The following is a 24,132-nucleotide window of genomic DNA, read 5'->3' on the forward strand; positions in this document are numbered from 1 at the left end:
GTGCTACTGATGGTTATCGGTTTAGTTGTATGCTACTGATGGTTATCAGTGCTGTTGTGTGCTACTAATGGTTATCGGTTTAGTTATGTACTACTGATGGTTATCAGTGCCGTTGTGTGCTACTGATGGTTACAGGTGCCATTGTGTGCTACTGATTGTTATCGGTGCTGTTGTGTGCCACTGATGGTTATTGATGCGGCTGTGTGCTACTGATGGTTATTGGTGCTGTTGTGTGTGACTAATGGTTATCTGTGCTGTTGTGTGCTACTGATGATTATCGGTGCTGTTTTATGTTATTGATGGTTATTGGTGCTGTTGTGTGCTGCTTATGGTTATCATTTTAGTTGTGTGCTACTGATGGTTATTGGTGCTGTTGTGTGCTACTGATGGTTATATGTGCTGTTGTGTGCTACTGATGGTTATTTGAACTGATGTGTGTTACTGATGGTTATCGGTGCTGATGTGTGTTACTGATGGTTATCAGTTTAGTTGTGTGCTACTGATGGTTATCGGTGCTGTTGTGTGCTACTGATGGTTATCGGTACTGTTGTGTGTTACTGATGGTTATCGGTGCTGTTGTGTGCTACTGATGGTTATCGGTTTAGTTGTGTGCTACTGATGTTTATCGGTGCTGTTGTGTGCTACTGATAGTTATCTGTGCTGTTATGTGCTACTGATAGTTATCGGAAATGATGTGTGTTACTGATGGTTATCGGTGCTGTTGTGTGCTACTGATGGTTATCGGTTTAGTTGTGTGCTACTGATGGTTATCGGTTTAGTTGTGTGCTACTGATGGTTATCTGTGCTGTTGTGTGCTACTGATGGTTATCAGTTTAGTTGTGTGCTACTGATGGTTATCGGTACTGATGTGTGTTGCTGATGGTTACCGGTGCTGTTGTGTGCTACTGATGGTTATTGGTTTAGTTGTGTGCTACTGATGGATATCAGTTTAGTTGTGTGCTACTGATGGTTACTGGTGCCGTTGTGTGCTACTGATGGTTATCGGTGCCGTTGTGTGCTACTGATGGTTATCGGTGCTGTTGTGTGCCACTGATGGTTATTGATGCGGTTGTGTGCTACTGATGGTTATCGGAACTGATGTGTGCTACTGATGGTTATTGGTGCTGTTGTGTGTGACTGATGGTTTTCAGTGCTGTTGTGTGCTAGTTATGATTATCGGAACTGTGTGTGTTACTGATGGTTATCGGTGCTGTTGTGTGTTACTGATGGTTATCAGTGCTGATGTGTGCTACTGATGGTTATCTGTGCTGTTGTGTGCTACTGACGGTTATCTGTGCTGTTGTGTGCTACTGATGGCTATCAGTGCTGTTGTGTGCTACTGATGGTTATCGGTACTGATGTGTGTAACTGATGGTTATCGTTGCTGTTGTGTGCTACTGATGATTATCGGTGCTGTTGTGTGCTACTGATGGCTATCGGTACTGATGTGTGCTACTGATGGTTATCGGTACTGATGTGTGCTACTGATGGTTATCGGTGCTGTTGTGTGCTACTGATGGCTATCGGTACTGATGTGTGCTACTGATGGTTATCGGAACTGATGTGTGTAACTGATGGTTATCGGTACTGATGTGTGTAACTGATGGTTATCGGTGCTGTTGTGTGCTACTGATGGCTATCGGTACTGTTGTGTGCTACTGATGGTTATTGGTACAGATGTGTGCTAATGATGGTTATCGGTGCTGTTGTGTGCTACTGATGGTTATTGATGCGGTTGTGTGCTAATGATGGTTATTGGTGCTGTTGTGTGTGACTAATGGTTATCGGTGCTACTGATGATTATCGGTGGTGTTGTGTGCTACTGATGGTTATCTGTGCTGTTGTGTGCTACTGATGGTTATTGGTGCTGTTGTGTGTGACTGATGGTTTTCAGTGCTGTTGTGTGCTAGTTATGATTATCGGAACTGATGTGTGTTACTGATGGTTATCGGTGCTGTTGTGTGTTACTGATGGTTATCTGTGCTGTTGTGTGCTACTGATGGTTATCTGTGCTGTTGTGTGCTACTGACGGTTATCGGTGCTGTTGTGTGCTACTGATGGTTATCGGTACTGATGTGTGCTACTGATGGTTATTGATGCTGTTGAGTGCTATTGATGGTTATCAGTGTTGTTGTATGCTACTGATGATTATTGGTGCTGATGTGTGCTACTGATGGTTATCGGTGCTGTTGTGTGCTACTGATGGTTATTGGTGCTGATGTGTGCTACTGACTGATGGTTATCTGTGCTGTTGTGTGCTACTGATGGTTATCGGTTTCATTGTGTGCTACTGATGGTTATCGGTTTATTTGTATGCTACTGATGGTTATCAGTGCTGTTGTGTGCTACTAATGGTTATCGGTTTAGTTATGTACTACTGATGGTTATCAGTGCCGTTGTGTGCTACTGATGGTTACCGGTGCCATTGTGTGCTACTGATTGTTATCGGTGCTGTTGTGTGCCACTGATGGTTATTGATGCGGCTGTGTCAGGGTTTCTTGTCGCTCATCTCCTATGTCCCTTTAAGGATTCACTGCATTCAGATTCCAAGCTTATATTAACCTGGTCACGCCCCTTCCTCCTTGCTTCAGTATTGTTTGAGCTCACTAGTTCAAGTTCCTATTCTCTGCAGGAGAAACTTTCCAGGCTCTCCATATTACACTGATTACCTCCAAGAACCACAGAACAGGATTGTTTGAGTTTAAAGACAATTCCCACTTGGATCTACGTTTAACTTTTACAGGAATCAATACCTCTTTCAACAGCACCTGCTACAAACAAGTGAGACCGGAGCTATTATCTAATTTCTTCATCTCCTCGCTGAATATTCCTACCACCTTATGACTGACCTCCGGTTGTATTAAAACCCTCCTGATTCTTTTCAACAAATAACCTGCACTTGAGCTCTCATTACCTGCTCTCACCAAATCACCTCTGCCATTTTTCAGAACGCAGCTGCTACACGCTGCACACACCTCTCACAGCGTGTCCATTCCTCTGCAGCACAGACACCTGTCAGCACAGGCAGAACAGATTCACCACTAACACAGTCTTACTCTGAACTCAGTTTACACAGGTGCCTGTTTCCTTGCAGCAGAAGCCAAATACGCTCTGCAAATAATTTTGATTCACGTTAAGCCCAAGCTCTGGGAACTTCCTTATTTATTCTTATCCTGATTCAGAAATACTGATCAGGATAGACACTTACAGCAACTCTCTTTTGCCTTGTTGGGAATACTTAGCAACAGATAGCTTTGTATTTAACCTTCACTGGCATACATTCAAACTTATTAGCTCCGCAGCTGAGATCCACAATCTAGCTAACTGTGATCCTTACATAATACTGAAGCCCAAATATGGATCCAGCGGAGTTACCCCAAATAGTGTACGCACTATCACAGAGGGTGGATCAATTGAGTCAGGGACTCAGGGATTTACAGGTACAAAACAACAGCTTGAGTAACATTATAAAAGACTCACTAACTAAATCCGCAGCTGCTGTTGCGACCCCAGAACCCCAAGTGTCTATGCCAGATACCTTCGCGGGGGATAGAGCTCAATTTACTCAGTTTAGGAACTCCTGTAATTTATTGTTTAACTTAAAACCCAAGACATATTCTACAGAACGTGTTAAAGTCCTGACAGTCATTTCCTTCTTAAGAAGTGAACCCCGAAAATGGGCTGACGCATTCTTTGAACAAGACCACCCCATTTTAGCCTCTCTTCAGGATTTCTTCAAAGAAATGGCTGTATTATACCAGGATACCAATATTCAGCTGACTGCTGAAACTAAGATGAGGTCTCTCAAGCAAGATAAAAAACCTGTCGAAGAATACCTCAGCGAATTCAAGCAGTACAGTAAGGATACAGAGTGGAGCGAGATCGCTCTAAGGAATCAATACCGTTTAGGGTTGAATGATGCTTTAAAGGATGAATTAGCACGTACCGAGTTGCCAAGATCATTAGAAGGTTTGATCACTTTAAGCATCCAAATAGACCGAAGATTAAGAGAACGTAAAACAGAAAAGCTAGCCACTGAGACTTCCAGCAGGCCTTCAGTCTCTTATCACAAACCACCTACTAGTCACACCACTGAACCAATGGATATCGGGTTCACAAAGGGACCGCTTCAGCCAGAAGAAAGGAACCGCAGACGCATGAATAACTTATGCATGTACTGTGCATCCAAGACACACACCGTAAAGGACTGTCCTATTCTCTTAAGACAAAAGAGACGTAAGTGTTTTTTGGACACAACATGTTTGTCCACTAGCATAAAACATGTGGCTTATTGTTCTCTATCTCTTAATTTGCAGTGGGATCGTCACCAGGTGATCAGTGAAGCCATCATTGACTCAGGAGCACAAAATTCCTATATAGATGCCATGTTTGTCGCTGTAAATAAAATACCCACCTTGTTGAAAGCAAAACCTGTCTCCATTAGAGTAATTGATGGTAATTTTATCACCTCAGGACCTGTCACACATCAAACAGTTCCTATTAAGGTATCTAGTCTCTCAACACATGTAGAATACATTTCTTTTGATGTTATTTCATCCCCTATGTTCCCAGTAGTCCTTGGTCTGCAATGGTTGCAAACTCATCAACCTACCATTCACTGGGATAGCTTGGAAGTACAGTTCCTCTCTGACTATTGCAAAACCACTTGTTTTCCTCATCCTACATTGTGTTGCACTATTACAAACCAACTACCTACCGATTACCAAGATTTTGAGGACGTTTTCAGTGAAAAGGAAGCAGAGACTCTCCCTCCTCATCGACCTTATGATTGCCCCATTGAACTTCTACCTGGGGCCACAATTCCATTCGGACACATCTACCCTCTATCACAACCAGAATTGGAACATTTAAAAACCTATCTATCTGAAAACCTACGGAAGGGTTTCATACAACCCTCAACCTCACCTGCAGGTGCAGGAATATTTTTCGTTAAGAATAAGGACCATTCTCTCCGTCCTATAATCGATTATAGAGAGCTAAATAAACGCACGGTAAAAAACCGTTATCCACTTCCTTTAATACCAGAACTCATCGAAAGACTCAGTCATGCTACTGTCTATACCAAATTGGATCTCCGTGGAGCGTATAATTTGGTAAGAATCCGAAAAGGGGACGAATGGCTCACCGCCTTCAGAACCAGATACGGACTCTATGAGTACAAGGTGATGCCATTCGGACTCTGCAACGCTCCAGCCACATTCCAGTATCTCATCAACGATATTTTCCGCGACTTATTAGACGTCTGTGTAGTCATCTATTTAGATGATATCCTGATTTACTCTGATAACATCTCAGAACACAGGAAACATGTCCGGTGGGTTTTAACACGTCTACGTCAACACAGTCTCTTTGCCAAATTACAGAAGTGCATATTCCATACGAATCAGATTACCTTCTTGGGGTATACAATATCCCCCAATGGTATTCAGATGGACGATACCAAAGTACAGACAATCAAACAGTGGCCTACACCGACTTCTAAAAAGGAACTTCAAAGATTTTTAGGGTTTGCCAACTATTACCGTAAATTCATCAAGAATTATTCCCTACTCACTAAACCACTCACCTCTTTGACCAGCAACAAAACTCAGTTTACTTGGAACCCTAAAACACAAGCTGTATTCAACCACCTGAAAGAGATTTTCACTCAAGCTCCAATTCTCTCTTACCCAGACCCAGATTCTCATTACGTACTAGAAGTTGATGCATCGGATTATGCCCTCGGTTCAATCCTCTCTCAACGAAGAACACCAGGAGAACCACTTCATCCAGTTGCTTTCTTCTCCAGGGTAATGACACCTGCTGAATATAACTACCCCATCGGAGAGAAGGAATTGCTAGTCATCAAAGTCTCTTTGGAACATTGGAGGCATCTTCTGGAAGGAAGTAAACATCCCATACTGATCTATACAGATCATAAGAATCTAGAATACCTTTTGACCAACCGAACTCTTTCTGCTAGACAGCTAAGATGGAGTCTATTCCTATCAAGGTTTGATTTTCACATCACATACCGGCCAGGGAGTAAGAACGGGAAAGCTGACGCTCTATCAAGGAAGGATTCAAAACCTTCTACTTATACTGCTCCGGGAACAGTTATACCTGTTGAACAGATAATAGCCCTGTCTCTGCCCTATACACAAGTTTTGAGGAATTCTCAGAAAGACGATCCAGAGATTTTCAATAGTAATCTCACTTTAGGACAAGATGGACTTTATTACCATATGGGGAAGATTTATGTACCCCCCGCTTTACGCCTAAACATATTAAAAGAACATCATGACTCACCCATGGCAGGACATTTGGGTATTAATAAAACCCTTGATCTTCTGACGCGCACTTATTGGTGGCCTTCCTTGAGATCTTCCGTCCAAGAATACATCCACACTTGTCACGTTTGTACAGTCTCCAAAACAGATAAAAAACCACCATTTGGATTGCTGCTACCCCTTCAAATTCCAGACAGGCCCTGGCAATGCATAGGAATGGACTTTATAGTGGAACTTCCTCCCTCTGATGGCTACAACACTATTCTAGTCGTGGTAGATCACCTAACCAAGATGGCACATTTCTTGCCTTTTCACAAGTTACCTACTTCCTCTGAAACAGCAAAACTCTTTTTGGATAACATTGTTAAGTTACATGGGTTACCTCAATCCATAGTTACGGATAGAGGAACCCAATTCACTTCCCGTTTTTGGAAACAACTATGTGCAATCATGCAAGTGGAATTACGCTTCTCCTCCTCCTTCCACCCACAATCAAATGGACAGACAGAGAGAGTGAACCAATGGCTTGAGCAGTATATCCGTTCATATTGCTCTAGCCAACAAGACCAATGGGCTTCCACTTTGTCTATGGCAGAATACGCATACAACAATGCAACCAGTTCCACTACACAGAAATCCCCGTTCTATGCCAACTACGGATTTCACCCTAACTTCCAACTGCACCCTCGCTTGGATACCACCTGTCCACAGGTGGACGATGTTACAAACAATCTTCTCGACTTATTTCAAGATCTTAAGAGACATATCTCAGAAGCTCAAGCCAAACAAAGGCATTACTATAATCTTCGACGACGCCAAGCACCTACCTACAACGTCGGAGACATGGTATGGTTATCCACTAAGAACATTAAATTAAGGACACCTAGTAAGAAACTTAGCACTTCTTTCATTGGACCTTTTCCTATAACAAAGATCGTGAATCCCAACGCTGTCACTTTAAGTTTACCCTCTAACTACAGACTACACCCCACTTTCCATGTAAGTTTACTCAAACCTCACCGGCAAACCAGATGCTTGGACACCTTAACACCTCCTGAAACTCTGATCGAATCGGATGACGAATATGAAGTTGACTCTATATTAGACTCCCGCATCGTCAGTGGTGTTCTTCAGTATTTGATTCATTGGAAGGGTTTCAGTTCTGAGGACGATTCATGGGAACCATCTACCAATGTACATGCTCCCAGACTAGTTTCCTTCTTCCATAGGAGGAATCCGGATCGGCCTCGTTTTGTAGCTTCTGGGCAGCTACCCTGAGAGGGGGGGTATGTCAGGGTTTCTTGTCGCTCATCTCCTATGTCCCTTTAAGGATTCACTGCATTCAGATTCCAAGCTTATATTAACCTGGTCACGCCCCTTCCTCCTTGCTTCAGTATTGTTTGAGCTCACTAGTTCAAGTTCCTATTCTCTGCAGGAGAAACTTTCCAGGCTCTCCATATTACACTGATTACCTCCAAGAACCACAGAACAGGATTGTTTGAGTTTAAAGACAATTCCCACTTGGATCTACGTTTAACTTTTACAGGAATCAATACCTCTTTCAACAGCACCTGCTACAAACAAGTGAGACCGGAGCTATTATCTAATTTCTTCATCTCCTCGCTGAATATTCCTACCACCTTATGACTGACCTCCGGTTGTATTAAAACCCTCCTGATTCTTTTCAACAAATAACCTGCACTTGAGCTCTCATTACCTGCTCTCACCAAATCACCTCTGCCATTTTTCAGAACGCAGCTGCTACACGCTGCACACACCTCTCACAGCGTGTCCATTCCTCTGCAGCACAGACACCTGTCAGCACAGGCAGAACAGATTCACCACTAACACAGTCTTACTCTGAACTCAGTTTACACAGGTGCCTGTTTCCTTGCAGCAGAAGCCAAATACGCTCTGCAAATAATTTTGATTCACGTTAAGCCCAAGCTCTGGGAACTTCCTTATTTATTCTTATCCTGATTCAGAAATACTGATCAGGATAGACACTTACAGCAACTCTCTTTTGCCTTGTTGGGAATACTTAGCAACAGATAGCTTTGTATTTAACCTTCACTGGCATACATTCAAACTTATTAGCTCCGCAGCTGAGATCCACAATCTAGCTAACTGTGATCCTTACAGGCTGTGTGCTACTGATGGTTATTGGTGCTGTTGTGTGCTACTGATGGTTATCTGTGCTGTTGTGTGCTACTGATGATTATCGGTGCTGTTTTATGTTATTGATGGTTATTGGTGCTGTTGTGTGCTGCTTATGGTTATCATTTTAGTTGTGTGCTACTGATGGTTATTGGTGCTGTTGTGTGCTACTGATGGTTATCTGTGCTGTTGTGTGCTACTGATGATTATCGGTGCTGTTTTATGTTATTGATGGTTATTGGTGCTGTTGTGTGCTGCTTATGGTTATCATTTTAGTTGTGTGCTACTGATGGTTATTGGTGCTGTTGTGTGCTACTGATGGTTATCTGTGCTGTTGTGTGCTACTGATGGTTATTTGAACTGATGTGTGTTACTGATGGTTATCGGTGCTGATGTGTGTTACTGATGGTTATCAGTTTAGTTGTGTGCTACTGATGGTTATCGGTGCTGTTGTGTGCTACTGATGGTTATCGGTACTGTTGTGTGTTACTGATGGTTATCGGTGCTGTTGTGTGCTACTGATGGTTATCGGTTTAGTTGTGTGCTACTGATGTTTATCGGTGCTGTTGTGTGCTACTGATAGTTATCTGTGCTGTTATGTGCTACTGATAGTTATCGGAAATGATGTGTGTTACTGATGGTTATCGGTGCTGTTGTGTGCTACTGATGGTTATCGGTTTAGTTGTGTGCTACTGATGGTTATTGGTGCTGTTGTGTGCTACTGATGGTTATCTGTGCTGTTGTGTGCTACTGATGGTTATCAGTTTAGTTGTGTGCTACTGATGGTTATCGGTACTGATGTGTGTTGCTGATGGTTACCGGTGCTGTTGTGTGCTACTGATGGTTATTGGTTTAGTTGTGTGCTACTGATGGATATCAGTTTAGTTGTGTGCTACTAATTGTTACCGGTGCCGTTGTGTGCTACTGATGGTTATCGGTGCCGTTGTGTGCTACTGATGGTTATTGGTGCTGTTGTGTGCCACTGATGGTTATTGATGCGGTTGTGTGCTACTGATGGTTATCGGAACTGATGTGTGCTACTGATGGTTATTGGTGCTGTTGTGTGTGACTGATGGTTTTCAGTGCTGTTGTGTGCTAGTTATGATTATCGGAACTGTGTGTGTTACTGATGGTTATCGGTGCTGTTGTGTGTTACTGATGGTTATCAGTGCTGATGTGTGCTACTGATGGTTATCTGTGCTGTTGTGTGCTACTGACGGTTATCTGTGCTGTTGTGTGCTACTGATGGCTATCAGTGCTGTTGTGTGCTACTGATGGTTATCGGTACTGATGTGTGTAACTGATGGTTATCGTTGCTGTTGTGTGCTACTGATGGTTATCGGTGCTGTTGTGTGCTACTGATGGCTATCGGTACTGATGTGTGCTACTGATGGTTATCGGTACTGATGTGTGCTACTGATGGTTATCGGTGCTGTTGTGTGCTACTGATGGCTATCGGTACTGATGTGTGCTACTGATGGTTATCGGAACTGATGTGTGCTACTGATGATTATCGGAACTGATGTGTGCTACTGATGGTTATCGGTACTGATGTGTGTAACTGATGGTTATCGGTGCTGTTGTGTGCTACTGATGGCTATCGGTACTGATGTGTGCTACTGATGGTTATCGGAACTGATGTGTGTAACTGATGGTTATCGGTACTGATGTGTGTAACTGATGGTTATCGGTGCTGTTGTGTGCTACTGATGGCTATCGGTACTGTTGTGTGCTACTGATGGCTATCAGTACTGATGTGTGCTACTGATGGTTATCGGAACTGATGTGTGCTACTGATGGTTATCGGTGCTGTTGTGTGCTACTGATGGCTATCGGTACTGATGTGTGCTACTGATGGTTATTGGTACTGATGTGTGCTACTGATGGTTATCGGTGCTATTGTGTGCTACTGATGGTTATCGGTGCTGTTGTGTGCTACTGATGGCTATCGGTACTGATGTGTGCTACTGATGGTTATCGGAACTGATGTGTGCTACTGATGATTATCGGTGCTGATTTGTGTAACTGATGGTTATCGGTACTGATGTGTGTAACTGATGGTTATCGGTGCTGTTGTGTGCTACTGATGGCTATCGGTACTGTTGTGTGCTACTGATGGCTATCGGTACTGATGTGTGCTACTGATGGTTATCGGTACTGATGTGTGCTACTGATGGTTATCGGTGCTGTTGTGTGCTACTGATGGCTATCGGTACTGATGTGTGCTACTGATGGTTATCGGAGCTGATGTGTGCTACTGATGATTATCGGAACTGATGTGTGCTACTGATGATTATCGGTACTGATGTGTGTAACTGATGGTTATCGGTGCTGTTGTGTGCTACTGATGGCTATCGGTACTGATGTGTGCTACTGATGGTTATCGGTGCTGTTGTGTGCTACTGATGGCTATCGGTACTGTTGTGTGCTACTGATGGCTATCGGTACTGATGTGTGCTACTGATGATTATCGGTACTGATGTGTGCTAATGATTGTTATCGGTGCTGTTGTGTGCTACTGATGGCTATCGGTACTGTTGTGTGCTACTGATGACTATCGGTACTGTTGTGTGCTACTGATGTGTGTTACTGTTGGGTATATATTTAAATTCAATTGTATCTGTTTCTTAATTTTCAGGAGAGAAACCCCACAAATGTCAAGTGTGTGGAAAGGCATTCAGCCAGAGCTCCAACCTTATAACTCACAGCCGGAAACACACAGGATTCAAACCATTCACCTGTGACCTGTGTGGGAGAGGCTTTCAGCGCAAAGTAGATCTACGCCGCCACAAAGAGAACCAGCACGGACTAAAATAACTTGACTAATGTTATGTGATGTAGCTCTATAAGACGTATGTCTGTATCAGAGGCTCACTATATCTGTTGCTACATAGCTGGTCTACGTAGCGGGAGTCTCACATGGAATCAAACAAGCTGTCTCTGTATTTATGGGGATGCCACTGTCACACACCCTCTGGCACGGCAGCTAGTTTATAACAGTCTGAGCTATCTGAGCAGAAGAAGGCGCGATCTAGTGTTATTTATGTCTGTACTAAGGAGGGGTATTGGGGAGCACTAGGTGAATAGTGTGGTCACATCAATACTCCCACTCCTCGTAGACATGCTAGGCTACCTCTGAAAGCCTTGTACACCAGAAAATCTTATATAATACCTGAGTCTGAAAAGCAATGGTGACAGACTCTCTGAACCTTGTCAAGACTGGTGGAAAGTCTGGTGCAAATGAAAGGTAACATGTCTCACAAAGGAGAGTGTCAGATTTGTGAGGTCTCACTGATGTTGCTTAAATATCTAGACCAGAAGCCAGTAGTGAGATGAGGCAGAGGATGGTGAGATTAATATGTATTTCATTGTTATTAAATGTGCCAAAATGTATTAGTGACTAGCAATGAATACAAGATAACTGTGAAAAATCCTATTTTTGTTTTGGTTTTTATTTATAGCACATAGCTCTGTGCAACATTATTTAAAACAAATCTGTCAGTGCTGCAAGGTCATTTACAGGTTTCTATAAAGGGAGATTTCACCTTGAGATCAGTGTAGCTCACTAAGGGACGTACCCTGCATTTCTGTTTGAGAGTCACCGGGGCCGATTTAACATGCTGCGAATGCAGCAGTTTCCGTGCAAGCTGCTTAATACCATTTCTCCTTAACTTATCTGCCACCTCTGACGCGGCGGGCAGCAATCATCGCGATCAGATACGATCGGGAGGATTGACACCCCCTGCTAGCAGCCGATTGAGCGTGAATCTGCAGGGGGCGGCATTGCACAAGCATTTCACTAGAAATGCTTGTGCAATGTTAAATGCCGACAGCGTACGCATCTTAATAAATCGGCCCCACATACTTTACAAAATAGTTCTCAATAATACAAGTAGTTTAAAAATGTAAAGCCAGAATAAAGTACAATTTGTAATTTAAAGGGACAGTCTAGACCCAATTCTTATTCTTTATTACTTATTCTTACATACAAGAAAATCTTGCAATGGGTTCTACATCTATAAGCTGTAAGAAGTACATGAAACTTTTAAATATTTGTTTGTTAGAAACCGAAAATGGCTCCCAAGCTCTGCCCACAGCTTTTATCTTCTCCAGTTAGCCGTTTTCTTGTTTGACAGTTTATCAGTTCACGTTTAATGCTTTTCAGTTAGCTATTTCAAGCTGCACATGCACAAATCAGCAGGTGTGAATAGGAAAACTTATTTAAGAGTCACTCGTGAATAGAGGAACTTAACATACCAAAATATACATGCAATGAGTGAGTGGAGCTAACAAACGATTAATATTTAAATGTTTCATGTACTTCTTACAAGTTATAGATGTGGAACCAGTAGTAGGATGCTTCTCTGGTATGTAATAAAAGTAATCAAAATTATGTATTGGGTCTAGACTGTCCCTTTAAGAACACTTTAAATCATATTAATCATATCTATTAAAAATACTCAGCTACCTTAAAAAGTAATTTACACAGTATCATTATTATTTAAAGTAAGTCGGAAAAAACAAAATCTATGCTTACCTGATAAATTTATTTATTTCCCGAAATGACGTCATTCCAATTACTAGTGATATATTAAACTCCTGGCCAGCATGTGGAGGCAAAGAGCACCCCAGCAAAGCTGTTAAGTGTAACTGCCTTACCCATAACCCCAGTCATTCAGCCAAAGGAAATGGAAAAGGAAGAAACACAAGGGTGAAAAAGGTGCCTGAGGTTTTATAAATTCATAAAAAGAAAAGAGGGCAGGGTCGTGGACTCTCCATGTCCGGTAAGATATAAATTTATCAGGTAAGCATAAATTTTGTTTTCTTTCCTATGACATGGAGAGTGCACAACGTCATTCCAATTACTAGTGAGAACCAATACCCAAGCTAGAGGACACGGAATGAAAAGGTAGGGAGAAAAAGGCAGGAGGAACGTGCACTGGCTCAAACAGAGCCTGCTGCAAAACAGTGAGAACTAAATTAAGGCTCCACGGGGGAGCCACAGTTTAAACACAGGTCTGATTCTAACCAGGGCCTGTACAAAGGATCGAACACTGGTAGATCTGCCAGATGTTTGTGTAAAAGGATAGATAACGCAGAAATCTGACCCTTTAGAGTACTGACCGATAAACCCTTATCCAGGCGATCTTGAAGAAAAGACAAAATCCAAAGAATCCTCACCCGGCTCCAGGAAAATCCCTTAGATTCACAGCAATAAAGATATTTATGCCATATCTTATGGTAAATCTGACGAGTAACTGGTTTTCGAGCCTGAATCATAGTTTCTATGACCGCTTCTGAAAAACCACGTTTGGACAGAACTAAGCGTTCAATCTCCAAGCAGTTAGTTTCAGAGAATCTAGGTTTGGATGGAGGAAAGGACCTTGAATTAGAAGGTCTTTCCTCAGTGGTAACCTCCAAGGCGGTAGAGATGACATCCGTACCAGATCCGCGAACCAGATCCTGTAAGGCCATGCAGGAGCTACTAGAATCATTGATGCTCTCTCTTGTTTGATATGAGTGATGACTCGTGAAAGGAGAGCAAATGGAGGAAACAGATAAGCCAGAGAAAACCTCCAAGGAACTGCTAGAGCATCTATTAGAACTGCCTGAGGATCTCTTGACCTTGAACCGTACCTTGGGACCTTGGCATTTTGTCGGGACGCCATCAGATCCAACTCTGGAACCCCCCACTTGAGAGTTATCTGAGAGAACACTTCCGGATGGAGAGCCCACTCCCCGCGATGAAAGGTCTGTCTGCTCAGAAAATCCGCTTCCCAGTTGTCCACTCCTGGGATGTGGATGGCAGATAGGAGACAATCGTGGACTCCCACCCACTGAATAATGCAAGTCACCTCCTTCATGGCTAAGGAACTCCGAGTCCCTCCCTGGTGGTTGATGTAAGCCACTGAGGTGAAGTTGTCCAATTGGAATCTTATAAACCGGGCCAACAACAGTTGGGGCCATGCTGATAGAGCATTGAAGATAGCTCTCAACTCCAAGATGTTTATTATGGAGAGAGGACTCTTCCCGAGACCACAGGCCCTAAGCCTTTAGAGGGCCCCAAACATCTCCCCAGACTGACAGGCTGGCGTCTGTAGTCACAATTTCCCAAGAAGGTCTCAGAAAGCAAGTGCCCCGAGACAGATGATCCTGTTACAGCTACCACGAGAGAGTCTCTTGTTAGAGGGTCCAGATTTATTATCTGAGATTAATCCAAATGATCTCCGTTCCATTGGCGGAGCAAACAGAGCTGCAGCGGTCGAAGATGGAACTATGCAAAAGGAATGATGTCCATGTATGCCACCATCAGGCCAATCGCCTCCATGCATTGGGCCACAGATCGACGAAAGGCAGGTTGGAGAGAAAGGCAGGAAACAAGAATCTTGTCTTTTGTGATCTCCATCAGAGAAATCTTCATGGACAGGGAATCTATTATAGTCCCTAGAAAACACACCTTGGTAGAGGGAGCAAGAGAACTTTTTTCCAAATTCACCTTCCACCCATGGGAATGAAGAAAAACAACAGCATCTCTGTATGAGATTGGGCTAGTTGAAAAGATGATGCCTGAACCAAGATGTCATCTAGATAATGCACCACAGCAATTCCCTGGGATCTGATCACAGCCAATAGCGCCCCCAGAATCTTTGTGAATATTCTGGGAGCCGTGGCTAGATCAAATGGAAGAGCAACAAATTGGAAGTGCTTGTCCAGAAATGCAAACTTCAGATACTGATGGTGTTTCCTGTGAATAGGAACATGAAGGTATCCGTCCTTTAGGTCTATGGTCATCATAAACTGACCTTCCTGTACGAAAGGAAGAATTGAATGAATAGTTTCCATCTTGAAGGATGGAACCCTGAGGAATTTGTTGAGACACTTGATGGGGCGAAAAGGTGCCTCCTTTTTGGGAACCACAAATAGATTTGAATAGAATTCTAGACCCTGTTCTGCTAGAGGGAAAGGAACAATAACTCCCAGAGAAAATAGGTATTTTACACAGTTTAAGGAGGCCTCCTTCTTTATTTAGTTTGAGGACAGTCTTGACACTTGGAGGGCAAGACTTGAATCCCATCCTGTAACCCTGGGATATTATGTCCACCGTCCAAGGGCCTGGGACATCTCGTATCTAGGCTTGATGAAAAAGAGAAAGCCTGCCCCCCCCCCCACACCAGATCCACACTGGAATAGAGGGAGAAACCTTCATGCTGATTTAAAGTCAGCAAAAGGCTTCTTGTTTTGTTTTCCCTTGTTCCATGGCAGGTTGGATTTCCAAGAAGATTTGGGTTGATCTGATTTGGAAGAGGAAAAGGAGGGCTTTGGTCCCTTAAAGTTAGGAAAGGAACAAAAATTAGAGGTCTGACGACCTATAGGTCTATATTTCTTGTCCTGAGGTAGGAAATATACCTTTCTCTTGTAAGGTGTATCCAGTCCACGGATCATCCATTACTTGTGGGATATTCTCCTTCCCAACAGGAAGTTGCAAGAGGACACCCACAGCAGAGCTGTCTATACAGGGAGTGCAGAATTATTAGGCAAGTTGTATTTTTGAGGATTAATTTTATTATTGAACAACAACCATGTTCTCAATGAACCCAAAAAACTCATTAATATCAAAGCTGAATAGTTTTGGAAGTAGTTTTTAGTTTGCTTTTAGTTATAGCTATTTTAGGGGGATATTTGTGTGTGCAGGTGACTATTACTGTGCATAATTATTAGGCAACTTAACAAAAAACAAATATATACCCATTTCAATTATTTATTTTTACCAGTGAAACCAATATAACATCTCAACATTCACAAATATACATTTCTGACATTCAAAAACAAAACAAAAACAAATCAGTGACCAATATAGCCACCTTTCTTTGCAAGCACACTCAAAAGCCTGCCATCCATGGATTCTGTCAGTGTTTTGATCTGTTCACCATCAACATTGCGTGCAGCAGCAACCACAGCCTCCCAGACACTGTTCAGAGAGGTGTACTGTTTTCCCTCCTTGTAAATCTCACATTTGATGATGGACCACAGGTTCTCAATGGGGTTCAGATCAGGTGAACAAGGAGACCATGTCATTAGATTTTCTTCTTTTATACCCTTTCTTGCCAGCCACGCTGTGGAGTACTTGGACGCGTGTGATGGAGCATTGTCCTGCATGAAAATCATGTTTTTCTTGAAGGATGCAGACTTCTTCCTGTACCACTGCTTGAAGAAGGTGTCTTCCAGAAACTGTCAGTAGGACTGGGAGTTGAGCTTGACTCCATCCTCAACCCGAAAAGGCCCCACAAGCTCATCTTTGATGATACCAGCCCAAATCAGTACTCCACCTCCACCTTGCTGGCGTCTGAGTCGGACTGGAGCTCTCTGCCCTTTACCAATCCAGCCACGGGCCCATCCATCTGGCCCATCAAGACTCACTCTCATTTCATCAGTCCATAAAACTTTAGAAAAATCAGTCTTGAAATATTTCTTGGCCCAGTCTTGACATTTCAGCTTGTGTGTCTTGTTCAGTGATGGTTGTCTTTCAGCCTTTCTTACCTTGGCCATGTCTCTGAGTATTGCACACCTTGTGCTTTTGGGCACTCCAGTGATGTTGCAGCTCTGAAATATGGCCAAACTGGTGGCAAGTGGCATCTTGGCAGCTGCACGCTTGACTTTTCTCAGTTCATGGGCAGTTATTTTGCGCCTTGGTTTTTCCACACGCTTCTTGCGACCCTGTTGACTATTTTGAATGAAACGCTTGATTGTTCGATGATCACGCTTCAGAAGCTTTGCAATTTTAAGAGTGCTGCATCCCTCTGCAAGATATCTCACTATTTTTGACTTTTCTGAGCCTGTCAAGTCCTTCTTTTGACCCATTTTGCCAAAGGAAAGGAAGTTGCCTAATAATTATGCACACCTGATATAGGGTGTTGATGTCATTAGACCACACCCCTTCTCATTACAGAGATGCACATCACCTAATATGCTTAATTGGTAGTAGGCTTTCGAGCCTATACAGCTTGGAGTAAGACAACATGCATAAAGAGGATGATGTGGTCAAAATACTCATTTGCCTAATAATTCTGCACTCCCTGTATATCTCCTCCCCTAACTGCCATATCCAGTCATTCTCTTGCAACTCTCAACAAGCATGGAGGTAGTAAGAGAGAAAGTGGTGAAATGTAGCTGTTATTTTGCTTCAAGCAAAAGTTTATTATTTTTAAATGGTACCGGAGTTGTACTATTTTGTACCAGGCAGAAAAATAGAAGAATCTGCCTGTGATTTCTATGATCTTAGCAGGTTGTAACTAAGATCCATTGCTGTTCTCACACATGACTGAAGAGAGAGATAACTTCAGCGGGGGAATGGCGTGCAGGTTATCCTGCTATGAGGTATGTGCAGTTAAGATTTTTTCTAGAAGATGTGAAATGCTAGAAAATGCTGCTGATACCAAATTTATGTAAGGTAAGCCTGAATACAGTGATTTAATAGCGACTGGTATCATGCTTACTTTCTGAGGTAATACTCTTTTATATTTACAATATAAAACGTTTGCTGGCATGTTTAAACGTTTTTATATATACTTTGGTGATAAAACTTTATTGGGGCCTAGTTTTTTCCACATGGCTGGCTTAAATTTGCCTAGAAACAGTTTCCTGAGGCCTTCCACTGTATTACTATGAGTGGGAGGGGCCTAATTTAGCGCTTTTTTTGCGCAGTAACTTTTACAGACTGAGACATCCAGCTTCCTCCAGGAGTCCCCTGAATGCTATAGGACATCTCTAGAGGGCTCTTAGGCTTTCCAAAATCTTTTGTTGGGGAAGGTAGGCCCACAGCAAGGCTGTGGCAGTTTGGTGTGACTGTTAAAAAACGTCTATATCGTTTTTTTGATCCGTTTTTTGAACTAAGGGGTTAATCATCCATTTGCAAGTGGGTGCAATGCTCTGTTAGCTTATTATACACACTGTAAAAATTTCTTTTGATTTACTGCCTTTTTTCACTGTTTTTCAAATTCTGACAAAATTTGTTTCTCTTAAAGGCACAGTACCGTTTCTTATATTTGCTTTTTAACTTGATTTAAAGTGTTTTCCAAGCTTGCTAGTCTCATTGCTAGTCTGTACAAACATGTCTGACATAGAGGAAACTCCTTGTTCATTATGTTTAAAAGCCATGGTGGAACCCCCTCTTAAAATGTGTACCAGATGTACTGATTTCACTTTAAGCAATAAAGATCATATTCTGTCTTTAAAAAATGTATCACCAGAGGAATCTGATGAGGGGGAAGTTATGCCGACTAACTCTCCCCACGTCTCAGATCCTTTGACTCCCGCTCAAGGGACTCACGCTCAAATGGCGCCAAGTACATCTAGGGCGCCCATAGCGTTTACTTTACAAGACATGGCGGCAGTCATGGATAATACACTGTCAGCGGTATTAGCCAGACTACCTGAATTTAGAGGAAAGCGAGATAGCTCTGGAGTTAGACGAAATACAGAGCATACTGACGCTTTAAGAGCTATGTCTGATACTGCCTCACAATATGCAGAAGCTGAAGAAGGAGAGCTTCTTTCTGTGGGTAATGTTTCTGACTCAGGGAAGATGATGCAACCTGATTCTGATATCTCTACATTTAAATTTAAGCTTGAACACCTCCGCGTGTTACTCAGGGAGGTTTTAGCTGCTCTGAATGACTGTGATACAATTGCAGTGCCAGAGAAATTGTGTAGACTGGATAAATACTATGCAGTGCCGGTGTGCACTGATGTTTTTCCAATACCTAAAAAGTTTACAGAAATTATTACTAAGGAATGGGATAGACGAGGTGTGCCGTTCTCTCCCCCTCCTATTTTTAGAAAAATGTTTCCAATAGACGCCACCACACGGGACTTATGGCAGACAGTTCCTAAGGTGGAGGGAGCAGTTTCTACTCTAGCAAAGCGTACTACTATCCCTGTCGAGGACAGTTGTGCTTTCTTAGATCCAATGGATAAAAAGTTAGAGGGTTACCTTAAGAAAATGTTTATTCAACAAGGTTTTATCCTACAGCCCCTTGCATGCATTGCTCCTGTCACTGCTGCTGCGGCGTTCTGGTTTGAGTCTCTGGAAGAGGCTTTACAGGTAGCGACTCCATTGGATGACATACTTGACAAGCTTAGAGCATTTAAGCTAGCCAATTCTTTTGTTTCTGATGCCATTGTTCACTTGACTAAACTAACGGCTAAGAATTCTGGCTTTGCTATCCAGGCGCGCAGGGCGCTATGGCTTAAATCATGGTCAGCTGACGTTACTTCTAAGTCTAAGCTGCTTAACATTCCCTTCAAGGGGCAGACCCTATTCGGGCCTGGTTTGAAGGAGATTATTGCTGATATCACTGGAGGAAAAGGTCATGCCCTTCCTCAGGATAGGTCCAAATCAAGGGCCAAACAGTCTAATTTTCGTGCCTTTCGAAACTTCAAGGCAAGTGCGGCATCAACTTCCTCTAATGCAAATCAAGAGGGAACTTTTGCTCAGTCCAAGACGGTCTGGAGACCTAACCAGACCTGGAACAAAGGTAAGCAGGCCAAAAAGCCTGCTGCTGCCTCTAAGACAGCATGAAGGAACGGCCCCCTATCCGGTAACGGATCTAGTAGGGGGCAGACTTTCGCTCTTCGCCCAGGCGTGGGCAAGAGATGTCCAGGATCCCTGGGCGTTGGAAATTATATCCCAGGGATATCTTCTGGACTTCAAGGCTTCCCCCGCAAAAGGGAGATTTCACCTTTCACAATTATCTGCAAACCAGATAAAGAGAGAGGCATTCTTACACTGTGTACAAGACCTCCTAGTTATGGGAGTGATCCATCCATTTCCAAAGGAGGAACAGGGACAGGGATTTTACTCAAATCTGTTTGTGGTTCCCAAAAAAGAGGGAACCTTCAGACCAATTTTGGATCTAAAGATCTTAAACAAATTCCTCAGAGTTCCATCATTCAAGATGGAGACTATTCGTACCATCCTACCTATGATCCAGGAGGGTCAATATATGACTACAGTGGATTTAAAGGATGCGTATCTTCACATTCCGATACACAAAGATCATCATCGGTTTCTCAGGTTTGCCTTCCTAGACAGGCATTACCAGTTTGCAGCTCTTCCCTTTGGGTTAGCTACAGCCCCAAGAATTTTTACGAAAGTTCTGGGGTCGCTTCTGGCGGTTCTAAGGCCACGGGGTATAGCAGTGGCCCCTTATTTAGACGACATCCTGATTCAGGTGTCAAACTTCCAAATTGCCAAGTCTCATACGGACATAGTGTTGGCATTTCTGAGGTCGCATGGGTGGAAGGTGAACGAGGAAAAGAGTTCTCTATCCCCCCCTCACAAGAGTTTCCTTCCTAGGGACTCTGATAAATTCTGTAGAAATGAAAATTTACCTGACGGAGTCCAGGTTATCAAAACTTCTAAATTCCTGCCGTGTTCTTTATTCTATTCCTCGCCCTTCGGTGGCTCAGTGCATGGAAGTAATCGGCTTAATGGTAGCGGCAATGGACATAGTGCCGTTTGCACGCCTACATGTCAGACCGCTGCAACTCTGCATGCTCAGTCAGTGGAATGGGGATTACACAGATTTGTCCCCTCTACTAAATCTGAATCAAGAGACCAGGGATTCTCTTCTCTGGTGACTATCTCGGGTCCATCTGTCCAAAGGTATGACCTTTCGCAGGCCAGATTGGACAATTGTAACAACAGATGCCAGCCTTCTAGGTTGGGGTGCAGTCTGGAACTCCCTGGAGGCTCAGGGATCGTGGACTCAGGAGGAGTCACTCCTTCCAATAAATATTCTGGAACTGAGAGCGATATTCAATGCTCTTCAGGCTTGGCCTCAGTTAGCAACTCTGAGGTTCATCAGTTTTCAGTCGGACAACATCACGACTGTGGCTTACATCAACCATCAAGGGGGAACAAGGAGTTCCCTAGCGATGTTAGAAGTCTCAAAGATAATTCGCTGGGCAGAGATTCACTCTTGCCACCTATCAGCTATCCATATCCCAGGTGTAGATAACTGGGAGGCGGATTTTCTAAGTCGACAGACTTTTTTCCGGGGGAGTGGGAGCTCCATCCAGAGGTGTTTGCTTATGTGTTTCCACCGTTTCCTCTGCTCCCTCGTATGATTGCCAAGATCAAGCAGGAGAGAGCATCGGTGATCTTGATAGCGCCTGCGTGGCCACGCAGGACCTGGTATGCAGATCTAGTGGACATGTCATCCGTTCCACCTTGGACTCTGCCGTTAAGACAAGACCTTCTACTACAAGGTCCTTTCAATCATCCAAATCTAATTTCTCTGAGACTGACTGCCTGGAGATTGAACGCTTGATGTTATCAAAGCGTGGCTTCTCTGAGTCAGTCATTGATACCTTAATACAGGCACAAAAGCCTGTCACCAGGAAAATTTACCATAAAATATGGCGTAAATATCTTTATTAGTGTGAATCCAAGGGTTACTCATGGAGTAAGGTCAGGATTCCCAGGATATTATCCTTTCTCCAAGAAGGTTTGGAAAAAGGATTGTCAGCTAGTTCCTTAAAGGGACAGATTTCTGCCCTGTCTATTCTTTCTTACTCTTCTTCGACTTATCTGCTTTACAATGTGATTCTCCTTATCTGATCTTCCATGCAGATAAGGTAGTCCTGCGTACCAAACCTGGGTTTTTACCTAAGATGGTATCTAATATGAATATCAATCAAGAGATTGTTGTTCCATCTTTGTGTCCTAATCCTTCTTCAAAGAAGGAACGTCTATTACACAATCTGGACGTGGTTCGTGCTTTAAAGTTTTACTTACAAGCTACTAAAGATTTTCGTCAAACATCTGCTTTGTTTGTTGTCTACTCTGGACAGAGGAGAGGTCAAAAGGCTTCGGCAACCTCTCTTTCTTTTTGGCTAAGAAGCATAATCCGCTTAGCCTATAAGACTGCTGGCCAGCAGCCTCCAGAAAGGATTACAGCTCATTCTACTAGAGCTGTGGCTTCCACATGGGCCTTCAAAAATGAGGCTTCTGTTGAACAGATTTGCAAGGCGCCGACTTGGTCTTCGCTTCATACTTTTTCAAAATTCTACAAATTTGATACTTTTGCTTCTTCGGAGGCTATTTTTGGGAGAAAGGTTTTACAGGCAGTGGTACCTTCCATTTAAGTACCTGCCTTGTCCCTCCCTTCATCCGTGTACTTTAGCTTTGGTATTGGTATCCCACAAGTAATGGATGATCCGTGGACTGGATACACCTTACAAGAGAAAACATAATTTATGCTTACCTGATAAATTTATTTCTCTTGTGGTGTATTTTAAGGCAGGTATTTTTTAATTTTAAACTACAGTCACCACTGCACCCTATGGTTTCTCCTTTCTCTGCTTGTTTTCGGTCGAATTACTGGATATGGCAGTTAGGGGAGGAGCTATATAGACAGCTCTGCTGTGGGTGTCCTCTTGCAACTTGCTGTTGGGAAGGAGAATATCCCACAAGTAATGGATGATCCGTGGACTGGATACACCACAAGAGAAATAAATTTATCAGGTAAGCATAAATTATGTTTTCCACCTGTAATCTCTGAAATTGAAAAAGTCTTTCCCTTGTAGGGTAAAGCCAAAAGCTTGGCCTTAAAAGAAACATCGGCAGACCAAGATTTTAACCACAGAGCCCTGCGGGCTAGTACCGTAAAGCTAGACATCTTAGCTCCCAGACGAATTATCTGCATATTGGCATCACAGATAAAAGTATTGGCCAATTTGAAAGCTTTGATCCTATCCTGGATCTCCTCTACTATAGTTTCCTGTGTAATGAGATCAGACAATGCATCACACCAATAAGATGCAGCTCCTGCAACCGTAGCAATACTCGCTGCTGGTTGCCACTGTAGTCCTTGATGAACATACATCTTTTTTAAGTAAGCCTCTAGCTTCTTGTCCATTGAGTCCTTAAAAGAGCAACTATTCTCTAAAGGAATGGTAGTTCTCTTAGCAAGAGTTGAAATAGCTCCTTTAACCTTAGGTACCAGTGCACCACCAGTCACGAATAGAGTCAGCACAGGAACCATCTTTTTAAAAACCGGGGAAGAGGAAAAAGGAACCCCTGACTTATCCCATTCCTGAGCTATAATTTCATCTTCCTTGGAACAGGAAAAACTTCCTCAGAAGATGGAGAATCATAAACTCTATCCAGTTTAGAAGACTTAGTAGGGTTGGCAGCAACCGAAGGTTCAGAGTCGTTTAACCCCTTAATGACCACAATGTACCCTGTATGTCACTGGTCGTTAAGGGTTTTTTCAGGACATAATAGCACAAGTCTAGCAAGAACACGCTATTAATGCCCTCCCTCCAGCAGGCTTTGTGGAATAGAGCAGTCTCAACGCTGGTGGCAAGACCGCGCTATAAAACAAACAAGTCCCAAAAAAAGGCCAGCGACATACAGGGTACGTCACTGGTCCTTAAGGGGTTAAAGTAGCTAGGACCTCCTTCAATAGTAACCGGAGGTGTTTAAGCTTAAATCTAAAATTTACTTCTTCAGATTCTAAAGATTTTTTTGCTAAAGTGTCAGAGTCTACTCCTTGTAGAGATTTCCTCTTCTCTGAGACGATCCGGATAGAAGAAGACTAAAAGCAGGCATAAGAAAAATCTTCTAACTGTAGATCCTTTGCTCTGAAGCACAATATCGCAATTGTCTACAACTGCTCCG

The 24,132-nt window shown here is 43.0% G+C and overlaps 1 protein-coding gene across 1 annotated transcript in view; it reads left to right on the forward strand.

Annotated features, from left to right (window-relative positions):
• Positions 1-11,881, forward strand: part of GFI1B (growth factor independent 1B transcriptional repressor) — a 49,712-nt gene extending 37,831 nt beyond the window's left edge. Inside the window, exon 7 of the mRNA XM_053695414.1 lies at positions 11,086-11,881. Coding sequence (XP_053551389.1) covers positions 11,086-11,264 — 179 coding nt within the window. The 3' untranslated portion in view covers positions 11,265-11,881. The remainder of the gene's footprint in view (positions 1-11,085) is intronic.
• The last annotated feature ends 12,251 nt before the right edge of the window (positions 11,882-24,132 follow it).

Source organism: Bombina bombina, chromosome 12, assembly GCF_027579735.1.
Source record: "Bombina bombina isolate aBomBom1 chromosome 12, aBomBom1.pri, whole genome shotgun sequence".
NCBI lineage: Eukaryota > Metazoa > Chordata > Amphibia > Anura > Bombinatoridae > Bombina > Bombina bombina.